This window comes from Pavona decussata, unplaced genomic scaffold, assembly GCF_977016875.1.
Source record: "Pavona decussata unplaced genomic scaffold, jaPavDecu1.1 SCAFFOLD_143, whole genome shotgun sequence".
NCBI lineage: Eukaryota > Metazoa > Cnidaria > Anthozoa > Scleractinia > Agariciidae > Pavona > Pavona decussata.
Window position 1 is genome coordinate 2,172,995 of NW_028145556.1, and position 20,651 is coordinate 2,193,645.

Consider the following 20,651-nt stretch of genomic DNA (forward strand, 5'->3'; position numbering starts at 1 on the left):
TTTCCTGCAAAGCAAACGGACTATAAATTGGTAGTTTCACGGATAGAAAAAATCAAATGATTCTTGAAATTGAAATGTAAAACTCCTTCAACCCTCTTGTTTTCCCTTTTTTTTCGATGTGAAACCGCTTTTCAAACTTAAAGAGGTTGTGATTTAACTGATGTTCGAACACTTCGATTTTAAAGCCTGTATACATGAGTTCTCCCGCCGCTGTCCCCCACCCGTATTGAAAGGCCGAGAAGCCCCTTGGGTCGAGGTTGGCAGTTGAGTGTCGTAAAACGAAAACCAAAGCCGAAAACAGACGCAGCATTACGATGAGCCACTCAGAACAAGAAGCAAATTCATGTAGAGGGAGTAACACCCGAGAAAACGCTTGCCGTTTATGGAGAGTACTCGTTGTTTACAACGGGCTGTTCTTGTCTGTTACCATCGTTTTGAATTCAAGTAGGGGTCTCCAGTGCTAAGACCCTAAACAATAAAACCCACTCCACAAGCGATGGCTGAAGGATTATTTAGTCTCTAAACGGGTTAACTGGTGGTCTTATTTTATGTCCCCATCCCGTCCCCCTTCTCTAGCTACTAATAAACGATTTAAACTTACTTTTATGTATTTCTTTTGCTTGTCCCTGAGTACCACAAATGTCCAGAAATGCACCTCACCCCGAATTTGGGTACTTTACATTAGACAGACCTTTTTGTCAGTTTTCATATTATTTCTAATTAAAAACTGAATTATTGTATAATGCAATTCGAGTGATTTGATTGGCCTAGCGGCCATAATATATGCAAGAAATGACGACCATAAATTGTCGGCTGGTTATTCTTAGACATTGAAATCAGTAAGATCTAGCAATATTTCTTAATTGTTTTTAATAAAGCAATTATCCACTTGCGCTTGTTAGATGTGAGATGACTATAGCCAACTATCTATCATCTCATATCCAATGCGCACCCGTGGAATAATTGTTAAATGTTTGACAGAATTATTTGTGTTTTAGTAAGAATTTACGGTAGGGGACAACTTGTGATGTCTATCATACATTTCATGCATCTCATTAGCGTTTATTTCTGGACATCACTTCACTTATGTCAGAGAATAAATTCAAGAATTCAAAAAAAAAAAAATTGGTGAAACGGCATGCGTATGACTCAATGGGTCTGTGGTGCCTTTATTTTTATTTAGGGATAAAAATCCTTTATTTTTATTTAAGCATAAATATAGGAGTACAAACAGGCGCGAATTCAATGTCTGGGTCCACCACGTGCATTAACACGATAAACAAGACGTGAAAGACATCGAGGCTCAACATTTTGTACGATTACCACAGAAAACAAAACTTCTTCTAAGGAACGGGGTATTAGAAAATTTAGTGAGTATAACGTCTAGGCAACTTATTTCAACCGTATATTTTAGCTTATTTTCTTTTGGTAGCCTTTTCTAGTACTTGTGTGAGTCCAAGGTTAACACACGCGTACCGATTTATTGTGCCGAATTTTGTTTGGCCGATTTAGCCTGAGTTGATTTACGCATAACGATTTATCACATAAGAAAGTGAATAAGTGGACGAAAATCGACCCGGTTTATAAAACTTTATCGCAATGGAACTGCTTGTATACTGTAAACCTTGCTAAAAATGAAATCTGTCAAAGAGCAGCAGAATTTATAAATCGAACAGATCTGAGAAAAAAAAAAAGCTCAGGCCGACAATTTGCAGTGCGCATATGAATGAGCCGACTAATCGGAACGATTATATTCCTTTGCTGAAAAAATTTCCGTTTTTCCAAGGATCTCTAAGTTGTTCACAGTTCCCAGTGTTAACGACATATTTGCCTTCTTCTATTCCTGTGTAGCGAACGATTTAAGTCACGATTCCGTTTTTCATTACATTTTAATCTCAATTCTGCGAAAAGATTCCATTACTAAACTGTTGGGTGCCCCGGTTTAAATTTCATCGCTTTCCAGCAGACCGCAGCAAAACATGTAACGTGGGATCCGTTTGCAGACACGTCATATCAACGAAAGAAATTTAATTAAAAGCTCGCAAAAAATATTTTTTAGGCGCAAGGATTATAACACTTTCGCGTTAAAATTAACGCCGCAAGCGAAACAGAAGTAATGCCAGAACGGATTCTATTACATTGGAAAGCTCCGAGTTGTTTGACGTCCCGTGGAGAAACCAGGCAAATTGCCTGGTATCTCCAAGGGTTGCCGAGGTCTTATTTTCGTTGCTAAGAACCTCTGGCTCGTTATGAAGAACGTGGTCCACTACAGATAATAGGTTGGGCAAATGGATTATGTAACTTCATAGCAATGGAAAAAAATTGATTCTTCGGCTTTGTGTATATTTGCCATACTGAATTATAAGGTTTGTATGTTGTTGACAAAATGGGGGGGGGGGGGTAGGGGATCACGGGCACCCCAGGATCCCCCTTCCCTGCTACGCCCCTGCCTATGTACATTCGCAGATAGCTCACAAACGTATCCAAGTTTAGAATTCTTTCTTCAAGAAAGAAAAGAGTCTTTGAAAGAGTTTTTCAGCGATGTGCTCTTTAGTATTGCTTATTTGGTTAAGGATCACATCGAACAAAAACGCCCCAGGGGTTAGTTGTAAAACTTAAACAAGAAAATCAAATTTCATTTTCCAGCAGAATATTATAGACAAGAACGGTGAAATAAAGTGAAGCAAATATAGCTTTCACCTGATAAAGTCAAAATTAAAGTTGTCTGGTCCCACTGACCTTTAAGTTACAGCGCTGAAGTTCAAATATTTTACTTTGGTAAATGAGGTAGCTAATTGAATAATCGTTTGCCTTCTTGGGCTGGATTAGCCTTCCACGCAGTCGATTTTAGAGGAGGAGGTAATACGAGTCCCCTAAAAATGGCTGCGCAGGAGACCAGGGCTGGATTCGTCGGTTCTGGGCATAAGACGAGTAAAGCCTCTGTGCGCATGCGAAGAACCCATGCGGAGCACTTGCCTTTTTGTGCCTCATGCCTTCGCAATTCTTAACAATTAGAGCAAAAGTAAGGTTTGGGAACAGTCTGTTACTTGTAGAGAATTATGTCGGAAGGTTTACTTCATTCTCCTTGACTTAATTTCACTTGCCGTCAACGTTTATCACATTATAAATTTCATTGATTTTCTAAGTTATGTGCCTGTTCATGTCTCAACAAAACACAAATGACAGTTCCTTTCAACAGCAATTGTCATTTAAATTATTTAGCACGTCAGTTGTCTACTGGCCAATTATATTAGGCATAACAACTCCTGCAGAACAGTTTCATATTTCTGAGAAGCAAATTGAGTCTAAGTTTGTAATTGTTGGCCTTTTGTCAACATTTCGAGGAGATCACGGTAACTTCGTCATGTTGTTTCTCTTCATCTGCTTTATTTCCTGTATTCAAGGAAGCAGTCAGAGGGTCATAAATCCTTTGAATCTCAACCAGTTTGGGTAAGATATTTGTGATGTAGCTGCTTTGAATTTTTTTTGTGCTTCGTTGTGCATTTATGAGGTAAACAGGGTAATGCATCTGATTTTATTTCAATGCTAATGCTACCAGGCATCTTGTCGAAATTTATTCCCTCTTTTTGATGAACTTAGCTTTCAGTTCCAATTCTTATCTCGTCACAACGATATTACTACCAATGTTGCGGTTAGTTGCAAAACTGCAAAAAGAAACCAAAACTCAAAAGCTAAAATACCCTGCTAGCAGAGCGTTTCTTTCAGGCAAGACTACGAGAAATACCAGAGACACAAACGACTTCATACATGCTAAAAGACTTGCGGACCTTGCTAGAAAGAAACGCTCTGCTAGCAAGGTAAAGCCACGACGAAAGTACCGTTAAATACCTTTCATTTGAGTAGTAATTTTTAGGTGTCTGGATGCACCGATCTATAAAAAGTACACTGCATGTGAATTGTAGTGTTGTATCATCCAATAATTGTAGATGCTATAGAGTTATGGCACTACGAAAGAAAAGACTTACTTCCGGCTTCTCTTATGTCGGGAATACTGAACGTTAGCTAAATAGGAAAGCTTGTTTTCTTTCTTTTTTTGTAAACTTTATTTTCACTCGATAAATGTTAAAGCTAAAAGCTTGTGTGGTCGAGTATAACATAATGAAATACATATCTCATTGAGTTTACAGTCTGGAAATATTCACAATTACCAATGCGCTGCCTTAAACATTATCGAAAGTGAATAAGGCATCAATTGTTTATCACACTTAAATGTTAGAACTATATCGGTTTCTTTTGACTGTTTTGTTACCTTGCCAACGAGGGTATTAATCTGCAAACAAAGAGGCGTTGTTTCTCTTTTACAAAAATTAGAAGTGAAAGGATTTTCCAAGGCTGAATCACAGAGTATAGTTAGTTATGCGAAGAGTAAAGAGTAACCCTTTCTTTCAGGCGAGATGCGATTACAAAATAGAACGAAAACGAAAGCAATTATTATTTAAAGTTGGTAATAATTTAGTCGAGACGCCCTTTGTCCCCCTTGGAATGAGTCGAAGTAAGCCTTTGGCTAATGACGTTTATTGGCGCATACTTAACTTTAATTTACTATCAAATAGACCGTGAAAACTAATAAAAAAAAAAAACTTTGGGACACTTAAATCTAAACACTGCGCCTCACAATGAAACAATGAGGCCTTTGTACAATTCCATGGCTAAAACGGATTCCTGGAAAAAAGGCAGCGAAAATCGGTGCTTCCGAGAATTACAAGTTGCCACGTTATAGAACCTAGCAAAATCTGCAAGATGTTAGAAAACAGACAAAATGAGAGCTGACAGGCAGACCGAGTGACCCAATGACTGAGTGGCCTTCTAATCGACTGAATGACTAACTATTTGACTGAAAGACTGACTTAGTGAACACTTACGGATTGAGTGAGTGAGTGAGTGAGTGAGTGAGTGAGTGACTGACTGACTGACTGACTGACTGACTGACTGACTGACTGACTGACTGACTGACTGAATAACTGACTGATCGAGAAACTCAGTGACTGGCGAAATTAATAAATGACTCACCAACTGAATGACAGGCTAAATGAATGAAAGACGGCTGACTGATTACGGATCGACTGTCTGGGAAACCGGAGAAGCTGACTAATTGACTAACTGAGTGAGTGACTAGGCGGTGGCCGCTTAGTATTCGGCCAGTCTTTTAATTATTTTTTTTCATTTTATTTTTCACACATCTGATGTATAAGTTATAGTTTCATGTACAAGAAGCTTTGAAGCTTATTTATCACTGGGCGTACTCAAATCTGAAAGGGATGATGTAAGTTTTCGGTTTCAAATTAAAGTTCTGACAGCAGCCACTGTCATGTTCTTTTAGATCATATTCGGTCGCTTTCTCGAGTGTATTTTAGCTTATTTTGTCACATTCTTGCAAAGGTGATTACCGACTTTAAAACATATTGCGACGTTTTCAACCGGCACTATTCACTAGCGAGGGAAGAGGAAATAAACAAATGAAATATGATATCTGACTATATGAAACATATATTTAAACACTACGGGTTAGAGATTAAATAGAAGAAAGACCTCGCCGTTATTTTAATGAACTTAAGCAGTTTCGAAAAGAAAGTCTGAAAAAAAAATTCGGGCTTAAACGGGATTCAAACCCATGACCTCTGCGATGCCAGTGTGGAACTCTGCCAACTGAGCTGGGAGCTTGTCATATTGTGAGTTCGTAAAATACCCGCGAAGGATGAATAACTGGATATGAATATATGAAACATATATTTGAACTGCGGGTGAAAGATTAAATAGAAGAAAGACCCTCGCAGTTATTTACACAACTCAAGCGTTGCGAAAAGAAAGCCTGAAAAAATTTCAGGCTTGAACGGAATTCCAACCCATCACCTCTGATGCCACAAAAACAAACAAGTCTCAGTCTCCATGTGCTCAGGACGCTTAGAAGAGAGGGGTACAATCAAACAGAAATTGATTGCCTATTCAATTCTCTTGTACTACGTACTTAATGCCGCATTTGTATACCCATTTGCTACCCTGTGCAAAACCTATAGCAAATGCGGCATTTACCAGCATTGCTACTTGTTTGATATATCTTTTTTACGAAATATGCTTAAATTTGCTAAGTGCAAATTTGGAGCAAATCCATTTTTTCGTCCAGTATACCAAACATCTCATACGGACTTGCGGTGTGCAGATTTAGCCGCTGAAGCTGAACTAATTACGATCCAGCGTGTTTTGGATAGATGTAAGAAGCGTAGGTACATCTCATATAGCATAGATATCCACGATCTTTTAGAAAACAAGATAAAAATATACGCACTAAAGTTATGGGCTTAGAGGTTCACCCACTGTATAACATGCTGCCGGAGGTTAAGAACACCAGCTACAATCCTAGAAGAAAGTCAGCTGTGAAACCTAAAGTAAACACGAAACGTTTTATGATTTCTTTTGTAAACCGCTTAATTTTTAGATACGAGTTTGCTCCTCAGTTAATTTCATTAAAAAGTATTGTTATTTCATGAGCTGTAACTTGCTTTTTCTGACACTTATAATTTTTGTAACATAGGATATGTGTGTGTGTATCTTATGAAAAAAACACTTGAAAGTTGTAACTTGTAACTGATGCCGGTGCAGTGCTCAGTCAACTGAGTTATGGCACCGGTTTAACCTGATCAGTCAATTCAAGGAGGCGAAGGCCATTGGAAAATAACATTTTATCCTCATGGTCTTTCTTTAGGACGAACGTCTGTTCTAGACAAACTTCCCAGACTGAGTCCTACTATGCAACTACAGCAACAGTGGTGTACACGGCTTCAACTACAAGTTGTGGCTGGTGGGGCTGGTCAAGGTGTTCTACATCAAGGTGAGTGCCCCCCAGGTTTTGCAGTTTCTCCAGAAAATGGGAAACTCATTGACAAAACCGATTTCGTTCTGAATGTTCTTTCGTTGTACTTTGGGTAACAACAGTCGGAATTTATCGACGCAGAAATGATTAAGAGAGAATGTCTGTGAAGACCGCGTGATATCAGTAAAATGTGGCACATGCTTCAAAAATTCAAAATCTTCATATTTCGCTCAGAGATACCCTATGATAAGCCAACAAACGTGATATATTTTTTTTGTTCAAAGCTGGCTGTATTTTCAAGAAAATTCTCCAAAACTGTAACGGGCGCCGACCGTCATAAAATGGCGGAAATTAGTGCGTCGAGTAACAACACAAGAACTTCGCTCGTGTAAAGCGCAAAAGGAAGCACGGTTTTTTCAAATTGGTATATTTGTGTAAGAGACATTGGCAAATGATTCAAGTCTAAAACCAGGATTGTTTACCTAACTGGGAACGCACGGCAAGAGTTTAAAAATCACCAATATTTCATTGTTTAAAAATCTCATTTTGGAGCAGTTTTTCAATAAACGTTTTTCCCATGCGGTATAACTCAGAAGCGCTTGAAATTAAGGCTGTGATTAGTGGAAATAGTCTTCTTTTCAAGGATATAAATATTAGTCTGGGGCTCTTAACTTCTGCACGGAAAAAACACGCTCTATGTCGAGAAAAATCACAAACTCCACTTGTCAACAAACACAAATAATCGAATTAGTCTCTGTTATCGAAGCCAATATTCCAAGCAAATCTTAGTGCTTAGCACCGTATTTGATTTGAAAGTCAACATTACAAGTTTACCTTGCAAAACTTGTAGCTGTAGATTGCTTTTCATCGCCACTCTTCCTTCAAAATTGTTATCTTCCCTTCGACCATGTTTACCAAAGCACAAGTAATCAACAACCATACGTATGACTTCTGCATGAAACATTACAGTTCCTGACAGATTCAACCATATTTGAGTCTCCACACAGCTATAGCAAATAAGGTAACTCAATTGTACGATTAAGAACGATGATGCGATTATCTATAGTCGCAGAAGAAGAAATTTTGCAGCCCGAAGACGCACACAAGAGGAATCGTCTGTAGAATGAGACGATCATGTTTGTCACGCAATGAGACCGAGCGCGCAGGACACCCAACAAAATTAACAACCAGATTATATTTTTTCCGCGGCAGTTTGTCTGCGTCCGACTTCAAGGTTAAAATCCCCTAGCTGACATGGTACTAAATCTGTTGCCAGCTTTTTATCTTTTAGGATGGGATTTTTTAGTACAAATGTTTTACAAGCAGATGCTTTGTACATCGTGCACGTGCAGTGGACAGAATGGTACCACTGGGGGGGCTGGTGTCAAATGGGCACACCATGTCCAGCTTAACAGCCCGGCCTTGCCTGACTTTATCGACGAGACTAAAACAACAAAAGAGAACCGCATTTAAAGGCAATTACAATTACTTCTTTACGATAAGAAAGTTGGCGCTTTATGTAAGCTACGCTCAAATAAATCAACCATTTATTAAAATCATCTTTTACATTATTCAGATGTACACTACCCACGTTTAGCGAAAGCTATTTAAGGCGGGTAGTGTAACACGGGCCGGTGGTGTAAGTGTCGCCTGAAGGTTAGCCTAACAGTGGTATAAATGCCACCAATGCTTTTAGCACTCAGCTTGTAAGCCCAATGAAGAACATACAAAAAAAAAAAGCAGATAAGAGCCCGGAAAACGAATGTTATTGCAGGCAGATGCAGCCTAGACAAAGTGACTGAATCTTTTTCATGTAAGGCTTTTTGCGATGAACTGATGTGTCAGTGACCTGCTAAAAAACAAACAAATGTCTTTTAGAAGGACAACATCTTCAATGCCCTTTGTAACATCAGCTAGGCTTAGCTTGAGCTACACAGTTCCATATGGCCGATGAATCCGGATTAATTGCAATTTACAGTCACGGCATATTCCTACCCAAAGCAACGATAATTATTACGATAACTGTGCTCCTGAAAATAAAAAAAAAAACAAAAAGTTTCTAGAATTATATTAAGCACCGCAGGGTTCTAACCACGGTCGCACCCATACTCATGGTCAGAAATATTTAGAGAAGAAGGTTAGACCCGCAAATGGTTCGGATGGCCACATTGAAATTTTTATGGCGGCCCCGTCTCCAATTTGGAGATGTAAAATAACCACTGTAATGAGCCCTGGATATGACCACTCTCAGTACCAGCGATTAGTCTGAAGGGCTTCTGAGGGAATATAATGAGACTACAAAATTGTGTAACTGTCAGAGTTCAGTTTATTTGAGAGAACTTAACGGAGTTCTTCACAGATTAGTAGCTACGGCTATAAAAAAGTATCCATAATAATAATAATAGTAATAATAATAATAATAATAATAATAATAATAATAATAATAATAATAATAATAAAAGCATAAGCGTTGCATTTATAGTTGGGTTTCCAGGAAAATAAGCATGTTGGTTTCATTTACGGAAAAAATTTAAGTTCGTGATAAACATTATAATTAAATTATCGCACACCAAAAACAGGCTAGTTATTAAAAATGCGAGCTTCTTATTGCAAGTATATGTTAATTTTTTTCCGACTTACGGCTTTTCGCTCAGTTTGAAAATAAGACACAACTTTTAAATTTCATATTGACCTTCCCCTAACATGAATTAGCAAAACTACGTTGCCTTACGGGAAAATTTGTACCTGTTGGTTCTGGTACGTCTTAGATAGTCTCCGAAAGCGCCTTATCAATACCGCGGTCAGCCTTGCGCGATTTCCCTTTGGCGTAGCTCGATAAGGTATCGTTGGGAACCTCTCCACCACCCAATGCCCAAAGAGGAGGGATGAACTGGACAGATGGTCATGCCCGAAATGTCACAAGGTGCAGTGAAAATTGAAGCCCGAGCAAAAATTAAGTTGATCTCCGACTCAACATCACTTACGCCGACAGACTGAGTGTGTGCTGAGATGCTTTTTCCACATGAAAGCAACGGGAGGATAAGGGCACTTTTTTTCTTTTGCTCGCCTTCGTTTATCTTGGGAGCACTGTCCCCTGCTAACCTCTGAAAAGAGCAATTGATATCCATTTCATGTGTTATCCGGAAGGACAACGTGGCTGCGCGATCATCTGTTTGTTAAAAAATTTTGTATGACGCGATGGTCATTATATCATTAGGATTGGTTCACCTTATTAAATTTGGTTTTCTTTAGTGTTGAGCGCTCCTGCTTTTCCCTTCCCATTATTTTATTACTACTTTCCTTCTTCTAAACTTTACATTTGTTTATTTCCTTCATTTCTTCCTTTGTTTGCTTACAAGTTCGTTTTCTTTCTTTCTTTTTTTCTTTCTATCGTTCGGGCTGCTTGTCTGTCGGTCGGTGGTTCTTTCTTCCTTAACCTATGTCGTTCTTTTTTGCGTTTTTTCCATTTGTTTTAAAAATTTTAGGTCACAGAGTGTCTTTTTTAACAAACCAAAATTATTTCCTTATCCGCAAAACTTGTGTAACACCAGAAGGAATATTGGTAACCAAGCCTTCCTTGTAAGGAGTGTGATATGTCATTGCGTGACATACAAATGATATGCATGGATTGAAGAAGTCAAAACGACAGTGTCGCTCAGTAATCGCAAATCTCGCTCAATGGTCATTTTTTACGATGAAACAAGCTCAGTTGTACGTTAGAGAAAGATAGCAGATATGGTGTATTTGAAACTGCGAAGAAAAGCGCCGATGTTTGTACAAGAGCCACCCAGGTATCGTTCAGATGGTTGTTGATTTAGTAAACTCGCTGTCAGAGGGAAGATGGTAATTTTGAAGAGAAAGTAGGAATGAAAACCAATCTACAGCCACTGTTTTAGCAAGGTAAACTTGTAATGTTGACCTTCTAATCAAATAGGTGCTAAACGCTAAGATTTGCTTGGAATATTGGCTTCGATAACAGAGACTAATTCGATTATTTGTGTTTGTTGACAAGTGGAGTTTGTGATTTTCTCGGCATAGAGCATGGTTTTTTCGTGCAGAAGTTAAAAGCCCCAGACTAATTTTTATATCCTTGAAAAGAAGACTATTTCCACTAATCACAACCTTAATCTCAAGCGCTTCTGACTTATACCGCATGGGAAAAATGTTTATTGAAAAACTGCTCCAAAATGAGATTTTTAAACAATGAAATATTGGTGATTTTCAAACTCGTGCCGTGCATTTCCAGTTAAGTAAACAATCCTGGTTTTAGACTTGAATCATTTGCCAATGACTCTTACACAAATATACCAATTTGAAAAAACCGTGCTTCCTTTTGCGCTTTACACGAGCGAAGTTCTTGTGTTGTTACTCGGCGCACTAATTTCCGCCATTTTGTGACGGTCGGCGCCCGTTTCAGTTATTGGTAATTTTCTGGAAAACAAAAGCAGAGCTGAACATAAGAAATACACCACGTTTATTAACTCATCATAGAGTATGTCTAAGCAAAATATGAGGGTAGTCAATTTTTGAACCCTGTGCCATCACTCACTCGGTCATGAAAAAAAGGCGCTCTTAATACGTCTATCAATTGGACTGCTTCATCGTCTACCAGGACAAGGCTATTTTTCCCGGTCCCCGGGCCTTTAAACTTTTGAAGATAGGCATGTTCAGATTCCCACCCCCAGGGGCCCAAAAAGGCGTTCAAATCACCTTCTGTTTTTATGCTTCTCCTCACATAAAAATTTCCAGTTTCAATCAATCTCTCATCACACTTTACAGATAGAAATAAATTAATGAAAGCTTAAAAATTTCTTCCGCTTACAAAGGCTACGTCCTTTAAAATGTCTTGTAACTCCTCCAACTCCCACAGACTAGAGTAAAAATTCACCTGCAACATAAAGCGTAGATCATTGTTTCCATGGCAAGGTTTCAAAACCTCAGTGAACTATGTATACACGTATAACAATACATAAAATCCCAGAATTATGTCTCGTATTTTGTGTTACACAGCTCTGGAAAAAATGTTACTGAAATGGACCCCTTATCTAAGTAATGCTTGATGACTGAGATTATAATGATGATGATAATGACAACCTTAGCGGCATTGCTGCTTCTTTCAAAACATTCAAAAGTCTCATAGTTTTATGTTTTTCTTTTGTTCCACATGGGGGGGGGGGGGGGGGGGGGCGGTGACATGGCATCAGCTGCATGTTTTCAATTCATCATTTGCATTCATAAGTGTTGTTTGCTTTTACAAAATTGTCATAGAATCATTTTGCGTTTTTGTTTTTATTTAAAAGAGCAAGGACGGTTTACCGCACTGTTCAAAGAACAAGACGTGTCAATGTGACGATCATTTCATGCTGCAGTGGATGGCAGAAAGCTTACTCTTGGTCCACGTCCTGTGGAAAAGGTACGCTAAAAGTAAATATCCCATCGAGAAAAAGTGGGAAAAAGGCACGATAATGACAAAACCACATTGATGTAGGGGGGAACATTTAACATCTGTTATTTCCGTAAAAGAAAGGAAAACTTGCCAATTAACCGTACAGACCAGGATACACGTGGTAACATGACATGAAGTATCAAACGCAACTTCCAGTTTTCGCACCACGTCCACGGTGATTTTGTTCCGTTCTTGAATATCTTGTCCGGCCAAATTAATTAAACTCGAGTAAAATCGGTCACCACTTGGGCAACATCAACCCGCAACGATAGCATCGAGTGTTATTATCTATAACATCGCGTGCATCAGCGTCACGCGCACGCAATTTTCAACGCGGTCTGTCCCTCAACAGAGAAGGATCCCGTTAAATGAATTAACAGGTTCTGCGCCAAAACGTCCTGGACGACATTTAGAATCCCTTGGTAGAGGGGGCGCGCTAGACCAACGTCACCAAGACCCACCACATCGATCGTGACGCCAAACGGTACGCTATCGAAAAAACCCGCCAAGTCAAGAAATATCAGTTGGTTTGTAATAAGCACGTGGTTGATCGTACTACCTTCCAAACGTACCCGTACAGTTATGTAAGATACACCCCCGAAGATGAGGAAATAGCAGAACTGTTGTGTGAATTGTAAAAAGGAAGCGTGACCACTAGGGAGAGGCCCAAGTTCCCGCTTGTAAAGTATGCTTTTTTCCATTAACCTTTTGTTGGTAGTTTTAATTCTGGTGTCTTTGACTCGGGAGGGGACAAGGCACAATTCCACCCATTTTCGGTATTGTATGACCCTCTTACGTGACTCCCTTTCCGATCGTGACGTTATCTTATTTGAATAAAACATCGATACGTCCAATGGATCAATTATAGTCCAATGCCTCTAATAGCCCTAAACGAGCCCATACAACTACTATCAAGAGGTTCCTTCAAAGTACTTGGATACTTAAAAGTTTTTATTTTTTAAGAAAAGGACGTTTTTGAATGAAAATCAAATGACATTTTGGGTTTTACAGTCTCAGAGTGAATAATGATGAAGGTTTTTGAATGGTACTCTAAGATATTTTCGCCTGTTGCCGCTCTCTGGCATTCACTAAAAATAACAACATCCTAGGCTCCTGGCTGCGTTTTGTTCAAATTCTGTTTTAGCTATATTACTGTCAGATTTATCGAGCCTGCCTTAAACGGAGTTGCATGACACGTTCACGATATGTTGCACACAACGTCACATCCTGCGGCTATCGCAATCTCAAAAGTTGTGCGCGATGTTACTTACTCGTTTGCTCTTCTTGCAATTTCACAACACTCAACTGACAAATTGATCAAACCCACAACAACTAATGATTAATAGGGATTGTGTCCTGCAACGGTTATTTGGCACAAAGGAAAGAAAACACAGTACAATATCCTTACTTGCGCCAACTTGGGAAGAACTTATCGATGTTCATGATCACTAGTTTCATAACATGCGTTCGGGCGGGCAATGAGGAGAAGATAAAAACTGGATCATTTTTCAAATAATTCTTTTAACAATTGAGAGGCTATGCAGTATCAATACTATCCAAATGTGTTTATTCTTCACTTCAGATTTTATTTGTCTATATTTTGTAATAGCAATCTGCTCACAAGGGTGCCACTCTACTCATGGAACCTGTGTTGCACCAAACAATTGCCGGTGCCAAGCCGGTTGGACTGGTAACACGTGTTCGTCAGGTATAAAACGTCTTCTTGTCACCTCCATAAACCATTCTTCTTCTTTTTCTTCTTTGCCTTATTCTGGCTCATTGTGAAATCTTAGCCAAGCCGGTTCTAAATTTCTCAGCAACATAATTCTTTTAAGAATTTTGAGAACAATCCTTCTGTTTCTTTAAATAGACGACGATGAATTTTATTCAGCTAATGCTGGATGCGAACAGTTGTCCTTTAATACACCCGGTTCTTGTCACTGTAGCTGACACTCAGGATATACCAAAACCGGTCATCGATGCGAAGGTTTATTTAAATTATATTTTGGCAGAAATTATAGTCATGGGACCCCGGCCTAAGTTGACAATATATTCTACTTGCAGATAGCTGTGTTCAACTAAGGTAGCAACATCCCATCTTTTTTCGTGACGTGTCCTGACAAAATGCCCTAACCATAACCCTCAATCCAATAATGAGTTGCAAACTACATTCAAAATAATTTGGGTTTTTGTGGTGCTTAACTTCAACTTAGGTGGTCTTCGTATGGACTTTGAAAACAAAGAGGATTAGAAGCAATCTTTGCCTGTATATGCAGTGCTGATTAAAATTGTAATGATGCCATATTTTAATTTCTGTCTAGACATCAACGAGTGTATGACTATGATTCCCAGTCCCTGCCGTTGTGGTGTGAGTGGTGAGCCTTGTGGTGCAAATTGTACCAATCTAGTCCCCGGCTACGCTTGTTCTTGTGCAGAGGGATTCAAGCTGGGAAGCGGAGGAACAATCTGCAACGGTACTACAATCTTAGTTTTAAGTTAGTACCTTTTAAAGGCAGCAAAAGGATGCTGCTTTGTAAGAAATGAGTAATGCGACAGTAAAAATTGCCATCAGGGTAGCTCTGTTATTCACGTTTCTAGAATAAACATTTAGAAGCTGTGCCGTCTTCTACTTGGGGAACGTAAACCAATACGTGACAACAGTGACCACTCTCAGTGTACTATCGTCCTCACCCTCATCCTCGTCCTCTTCCTACTCCTCGTCGTCCTCCTCCTCCTGTTGAAAATCACCACTGTCGCCATTCTCATCGTTATCATCATCATCATCATCATCATCATCATTATCATCATCACCAACATAATGTGATGCATCACACATCATCATCGTTTTTCCATCCTCATCAACACGCCACGTGTTCTGTTACTTAAGATTGTCTTAGTATATTTTTTTTTGCTAAATGTTTCTTATTTAACATCAAGGCAGTAATTAACTTTCTTGAAAAATTTTGTGTTCGTTCGTCGTAATGCATTAAGGATTACAACAGCCATTCGTGGGTTGAGTGCGGAGATGACTGACAGCCAATGCGTGACGTAAATACCATTAATAATTTAATCTATATCTCAATGCATTTTTATTAATTTGTAGATATCAATGAATGCAGAGAAATGCCAAATGGAGGATGTCAGCAAATATGCAGAAACGCGCCAGGGAAGTTTTCTTGTGGATGTTTCAGAGGCTTTCGCCTAATGGCGAACAACGGTACCCATTGTGAAGGTGAATAAAACTTTCGCCTTTTCATATCTACGACGTATTCACAAATATTTCCAGGATAATTAAGCTTATTACCGTATTAAACAGTTGTTTTTTCATCTTTTTACTTCAGTTGCCATGTATGATTCCTCGGTTGGTGAATTCATTGTCCGAAATGATCTCTTTTGGGGAGCAGTGATGGCCCATTGGCGCGAGCATACGCTATTAATGTGACCCGGGTTGTATGGGTTACGTTTGTGGTTGGTCCTCGCAATCAACGCCCTGTGCTAAATATCACTGATGCTTTATTTATTTACCTTTATTACTGCTAGATATAAACGAGTGCCTTTCCAGTAATGGTTTCTGCAGCCACCAATGTGTCAATACCGCAGGCTTCTACTTTTGCAGATGTAATCCTGGCTATTTCTTAGATTTCAACGGACAAACTTGTTCAGGTTAGTTGTTAGTGAAAACAAGAGATATTGGATAGTTCATTTATACAGATCGTTTTTAGGCATTTTGAGCCACAGGAGTTTTTCATAATTACTGTTGATACTGTCATAATGTTGTATTGATTTTGGAATTTCAGCTTACTCCGAATATCGGTTTTTAAATGTTGTACACAGGAATCAGGACGAAACGTTTTCGAAAGTTCTGAGAAACGTTCGAGTGGCTAACTGTACTTTGGGCGAGGAAATGACGGCCATTCTAAAAACTTGGACCCAGAAAAATACAAGATTTTTTAGTAATGGTATCCTCTTATTCCAAAAATAGGCTCTTGCTTACTTAGGAGGACCTCGCACATCTGGATCCTGGTGAAAGAAAGATCATGGCCAAAATTTCTGGTTGCATCGTATTTGGATTACCCTCAGTACTCTGTACCAATGCTTACAACTTACATATAAATGCTGATTAAAATAAACGAGCCTAAAATCCAGTACCAAAGTTAACTTAAAAAAAAGGAAAAGTTACAGAAATACGTGTGCATTCTTTTTTCACTCTGCAGATCACGATGAATGTTTGACGAACAACCATGGCTGCCAGCACACGTGCAATAACTTCCTAGGAAGCTTTTTCTGTTCATGCAACACTGGATATGCCCTAAACAGAGACAATAAGACTTGTTCAGGTAGAAGTTTGCCCATCTCTCCTTAACCCCTTCAGGGAACAATTCTGGGAATTGACTACGACTAGGCCTCCCTTTTCTTTGGAGTCGAAGTGAGGAAAGCGAGATGTGTCAACGCTCACCAAAATTGCCTCGAGCGCCCTCGCATGTTTCGCTAGCTTTGCTGCTGTCCCCAACTAAAATAAAGGACTACTCTTAACCTAGAGCAGGAATGATGAGGATGCTTTCCTTTTAATAATGCGTTCTGGTTCCAAATCCTGTCAAGACTCAAATATTGGTTTGATTTTGGTTCTCCCTTCACTTGATCTGAAATACTTTTTTCTCAGCCTGAATGGCTCTTCTAAAAAGAAACATCAGTTTCCAAATTGGCGGAGAAAATTGTTGCGATACTCGATTGGTGTTTTACAAAATCTAACAACAGGAAAAAAAACCCTGAAGAGATCCATTATGAATGGCACGTGTTACCACTTAAATTGATAAGTAATTGCAAGGATGTGAGGAAGACCTTTCTATTTCCCACTCGAAAATAAGAAGGATTGTGGTTTCACAATTTGAAGTTGGAGAAGGGTCTGTATTAGCTGTTCCTGCTCACATACATTGACTGCATTTCGTTTGAATTCTTACCATCGTTAGACTGTCTCAATGTCATTACTGGAGTAATGTTCTACAAATTTCAATTCAGCGTTCTGGGCTTGGCCAGCCAGTCGTTCGTAAATCGTGTTTTAATGAACGACACGTTTCAGTAAAACGTTTGTATGGATTTTTTTTGCAGATGTGAATGAATGCACCCCTGTGTACATGGAGAGCTTAAACAGGACCGTAATTCCCGCTGGATGCGATCAACTTTGTCACAACACGCCAGGAAATTACACCTGCAGCTGCAATCTGGGATATCGCCTGCTGCCTGACGGGAAACGGTGCAGAGGCAAGGTTTTGTTATATTACTAGCATGGTACCGAGGTTTAAGATTTGGCGAGAACTTTGCTGCCTATCAGATCGTCCCTTCCGTCTCATCTTCTTATAATTATCGTAAAGCGGCTAGAAATATTTCTGGATCTCACCTGGACGATGATTATACACGGGAAGGTTCGTTAGAGCTATAGGGAATGGGCAGCTCCTTCGTGCATGCACTCGACTAATAAATGTATTTAGGATGCTTGAGCCCATCAAGGGCATGGTTTGAAGGGAGAGTATAAGTGTTCCACGCAGAAATAAAAATCGCTTGGATGCTTTTGGACCAACTGAGCTACAAACAGCCTCATGTAAACCTGCTCTTGTTCACATTACATAGTTGGAACCTCGTGTTTTATTTCAATCAGGCAACTATCCGTAACTTAAAAACGAATGTAAGGATGTAAGGAATACCTTTACATTTCCCATACGAAAATAAGAAGCATTGTGGTTTTACCATTTGAAGTTGGAGAAGGGTCCGAGTTAGCTGTTCCTGTTCACATACATTGACTGCATTTCGTTTCACTTCTCACCATCGTTAGACTGTCTCAATGTCATTACTCGAGTAATGTTATTACTCTGGTCTTGGCCATCCAGTCGTTCATAAATCGTGTTTTAATGAACGACATGTTTCAGTAAGACTTTTGTATGGATATTTGTTTTAGATGTGAATGAGTGTACCCCTGTGTACATGGAGAGCTTAAACAGGACCATAATTCCCGCCGGATGCGATCACCTTTGTCACAACACGCCAGGAAATTACACCTGCAGCTGCAATCTGGGATATCGCCTGCTGCCTGATGGGAAACGGTGCAGAGGCAAGGTTTTGTTATATTACTAGCATGGTACCAAGGTTTAAAATTTGGCAAGAACTTTGCTGCCTATCAGATCGTCCCTTCCGTCTCATCTTCTCCTAATAATCGTAAAGCGGCTAGGAATATTTCTGGATCTCACCTGGACGATGATTGTTCGCGGGAGGGTTCGTTAGAGCTATAGGAAATTGGCAGCGCCTTCGTGAGCTTGACTAATAAATGTATTTAGGATGCCAGAGCCCATCAAGGGCATGGGTGGAAGGAAGAGTATAAGTGTTTAACACAGAAATAGAACTCGTAAACTTACGAACATCGCTTGGATGCTTTTGGACCAACCGAGCTGCAAACAGCCTCTTGTAAACCTGGTCTTGTTCACATTTGATATAGTCCTGTTTGATAGTAGACGGGAAGATGGTGGATGTCATTTGCCATATGGGTGGATCCTCGTGTTTTATTCCAATCAGGCAACTATCCGCAACTTAAAAACGAATAACAATGACAATAACACACAAAAACCAATGGAAAGGAAATGCATACAGTAAATCTGGATAGAACTGGCCAAGGTTACTTAACCTGAGTTCAGTGAACCCAAACTAAGAAATCTCGGTTTTTTTGGAATAGCGGGCGCATCCTTCACAACTGTTTGTCTTTTTTAACACCTCAGATATCAATTAATGCAGAGCAGGAACCCATTCGTGTCAACACATTAACAAATAGATTCCATTTTGCTGTGGGTCTGTACTCTGATAACGCACAGATGACGTCAAAACGTAGTGAGAACAAAGAGGTACGCTACGAGCCGCAGGCGAGTAGCGTGACTGATGTTCTCACCACGTTTTGACGTCCTCTGTGCGTTATCAGGGTACAGACCCACGGCAAAATGGAATCTATTTGTTTTATACAATAACCAAGACATTTCAACACATTTCGTGAGCGAGCATCGCGTTGCCTGAGCTGAGTCAAAAACTTTCCAGCAAACTCTGTTTTAGACTACTACACATACGCAATTGTGATCTTCTAAATTAGAGTATAAACCGGAAGAATTTCACTAACAATATTTTCAAAACTAACCTTTATTCCAGAAGGAAATACTGACCCCAAAATATTACAGCATGCAAGTGGCTTCACTGCGATTTGTAATTGATTACTCGCCATTACCGGATTTTTATCGGCGACATATTTCGACAAATATATGCTTCCTTTTCACGTCACAACAAAGTTCCAGCTTTCCTATCCTCGTTGAGGTCACTCTCAGAACGGTCTTTGTCCAATTTTTTATTGGGCAGTTTTCCTTTCCTGCGAAAATTTGCCTGTCTTTGTCCGCTACTCGCAAAAACAGTTTGCAAAACTATGTTGACCAGTCGCTCTGGCTGGACTCTAGACTCTGATCACGTACGCCGGTCACACCACTCGATGACTTCAATCGTGCGTCTATACTCTAATCACACACTCCTCTAGACCAATCAAAACGCAAGTTTTACACAGTTCATTGTATAAACTCTAATCACACACTCCTCTAGACCAATCAAAACGCGAGTTTTACACAATTCATTGTATAATTTGTCATAACACGGTTGGTTCTTATGGCTGCTCATGTTTCTATGGCTACAGACTTAAAGCTGAGTTGAGAAGCTGTGAACTCAAGGTGAATGCTTTAATTTAACCCTTTCAATGAGTAAGGAGAATTTGTTTGAACATGAAGACATTTGATCTTTGGTCATCATTACTTTGTTATGATGGCTGGTATGTTTTGGCCAAGCAATGATCAAGTGCGACTGAGAAAAACTAGATGTTGGTCGCTCTTTGGACTTGAAGCATGTTAAAGGGCAAAACTTACTGAAACCACTAAGAAGCTTATCATTTAGGGTAATATTCGGCTTTTTGGATTGTTGATTAAAAGCATGCCGACTTCTTTCTTTTTAATATTTTGACACATAGGTAATGTGATAAAAAAAATAAACTTCATTAAAAGCCCTCTGACGAAATTTTTCGTCGCCTAGTTACTAATAAACAGCTGGGATTTAAGCATAAATTATTCAAGTTATTCATATCTTTTCAATGTTGTTTTTCAAACATCCACTAAATAGCTAAATTACGAATGGATACATAGATCACTTAAAATAAATTTGAAGCAGTGGGAAGCACTGCCCAAACAATAATGTAAGTCAGCCGAGAACATAGGTGTTCCTTTGTTCTATCTCCATAAGTTCAAAGCTTGATTGTAAACGCATTTCTTGGCCTTAGAGTCTTTCGCTGTTGCATTGCATTACTGTGTTGGA

At 39.3% G+C, this 20,651-nt stretch overlaps 3 protein-coding genes across 5 annotated transcripts in view; 2 read left to right on the forward strand and 1 right to left on the reverse strand.

The window, feature by feature from the left end:
• Positions 1-20,651, forward strand: part of LOC146466559 (E-selectin-like) — a 123,058-nt gene that overhangs the window by 87,371 nt on the left and 15,036 nt on the right. The gene's annotated exons all lie outside the window — the stretch shown is intronic.
• Positions 1-20,651, reverse strand: part of LOC146466561 (uncharacterized) — a 187,374-nt gene that overhangs the window by 13,459 nt on the left and 153,264 nt on the right. The gene's annotated exons all lie outside the window — the stretch shown is intronic.
• The window catches only part of LOC146466562 (uncharacterized), a 145,970-nt gene continuing 127,626 nt past the window's right edge, over positions 2,308-20,651 (forward strand). Inside the window, exons 1-5 of one of the 3 annotated variants that reach the window (XM_085127238.1) lie at positions 2,308-3,450; positions 6,722-6,847; positions 12,130-12,242; positions 13,885-13,983; positions 14,597-14,749. In XM_085127238.1, the coding sequence (XP_084983364.1) occupies positions 3,149-3,450; positions 6,722-6,847; positions 12,130-12,242; positions 13,885-13,983; positions 14,597-14,749 (793 nt within the window). In that variant the 5' untranslated portion in view covers positions 2,308-3,148. The remainder of the gene's footprint in view (positions 3,451-6,721; positions 6,848-12,129; positions 12,243-13,884; positions 13,984-14,596; positions 14,750-20,651) is intronic. The other 2 variants (XM_085127237.1, XM_085127240.1) reach the window with 2 other exon arrangements.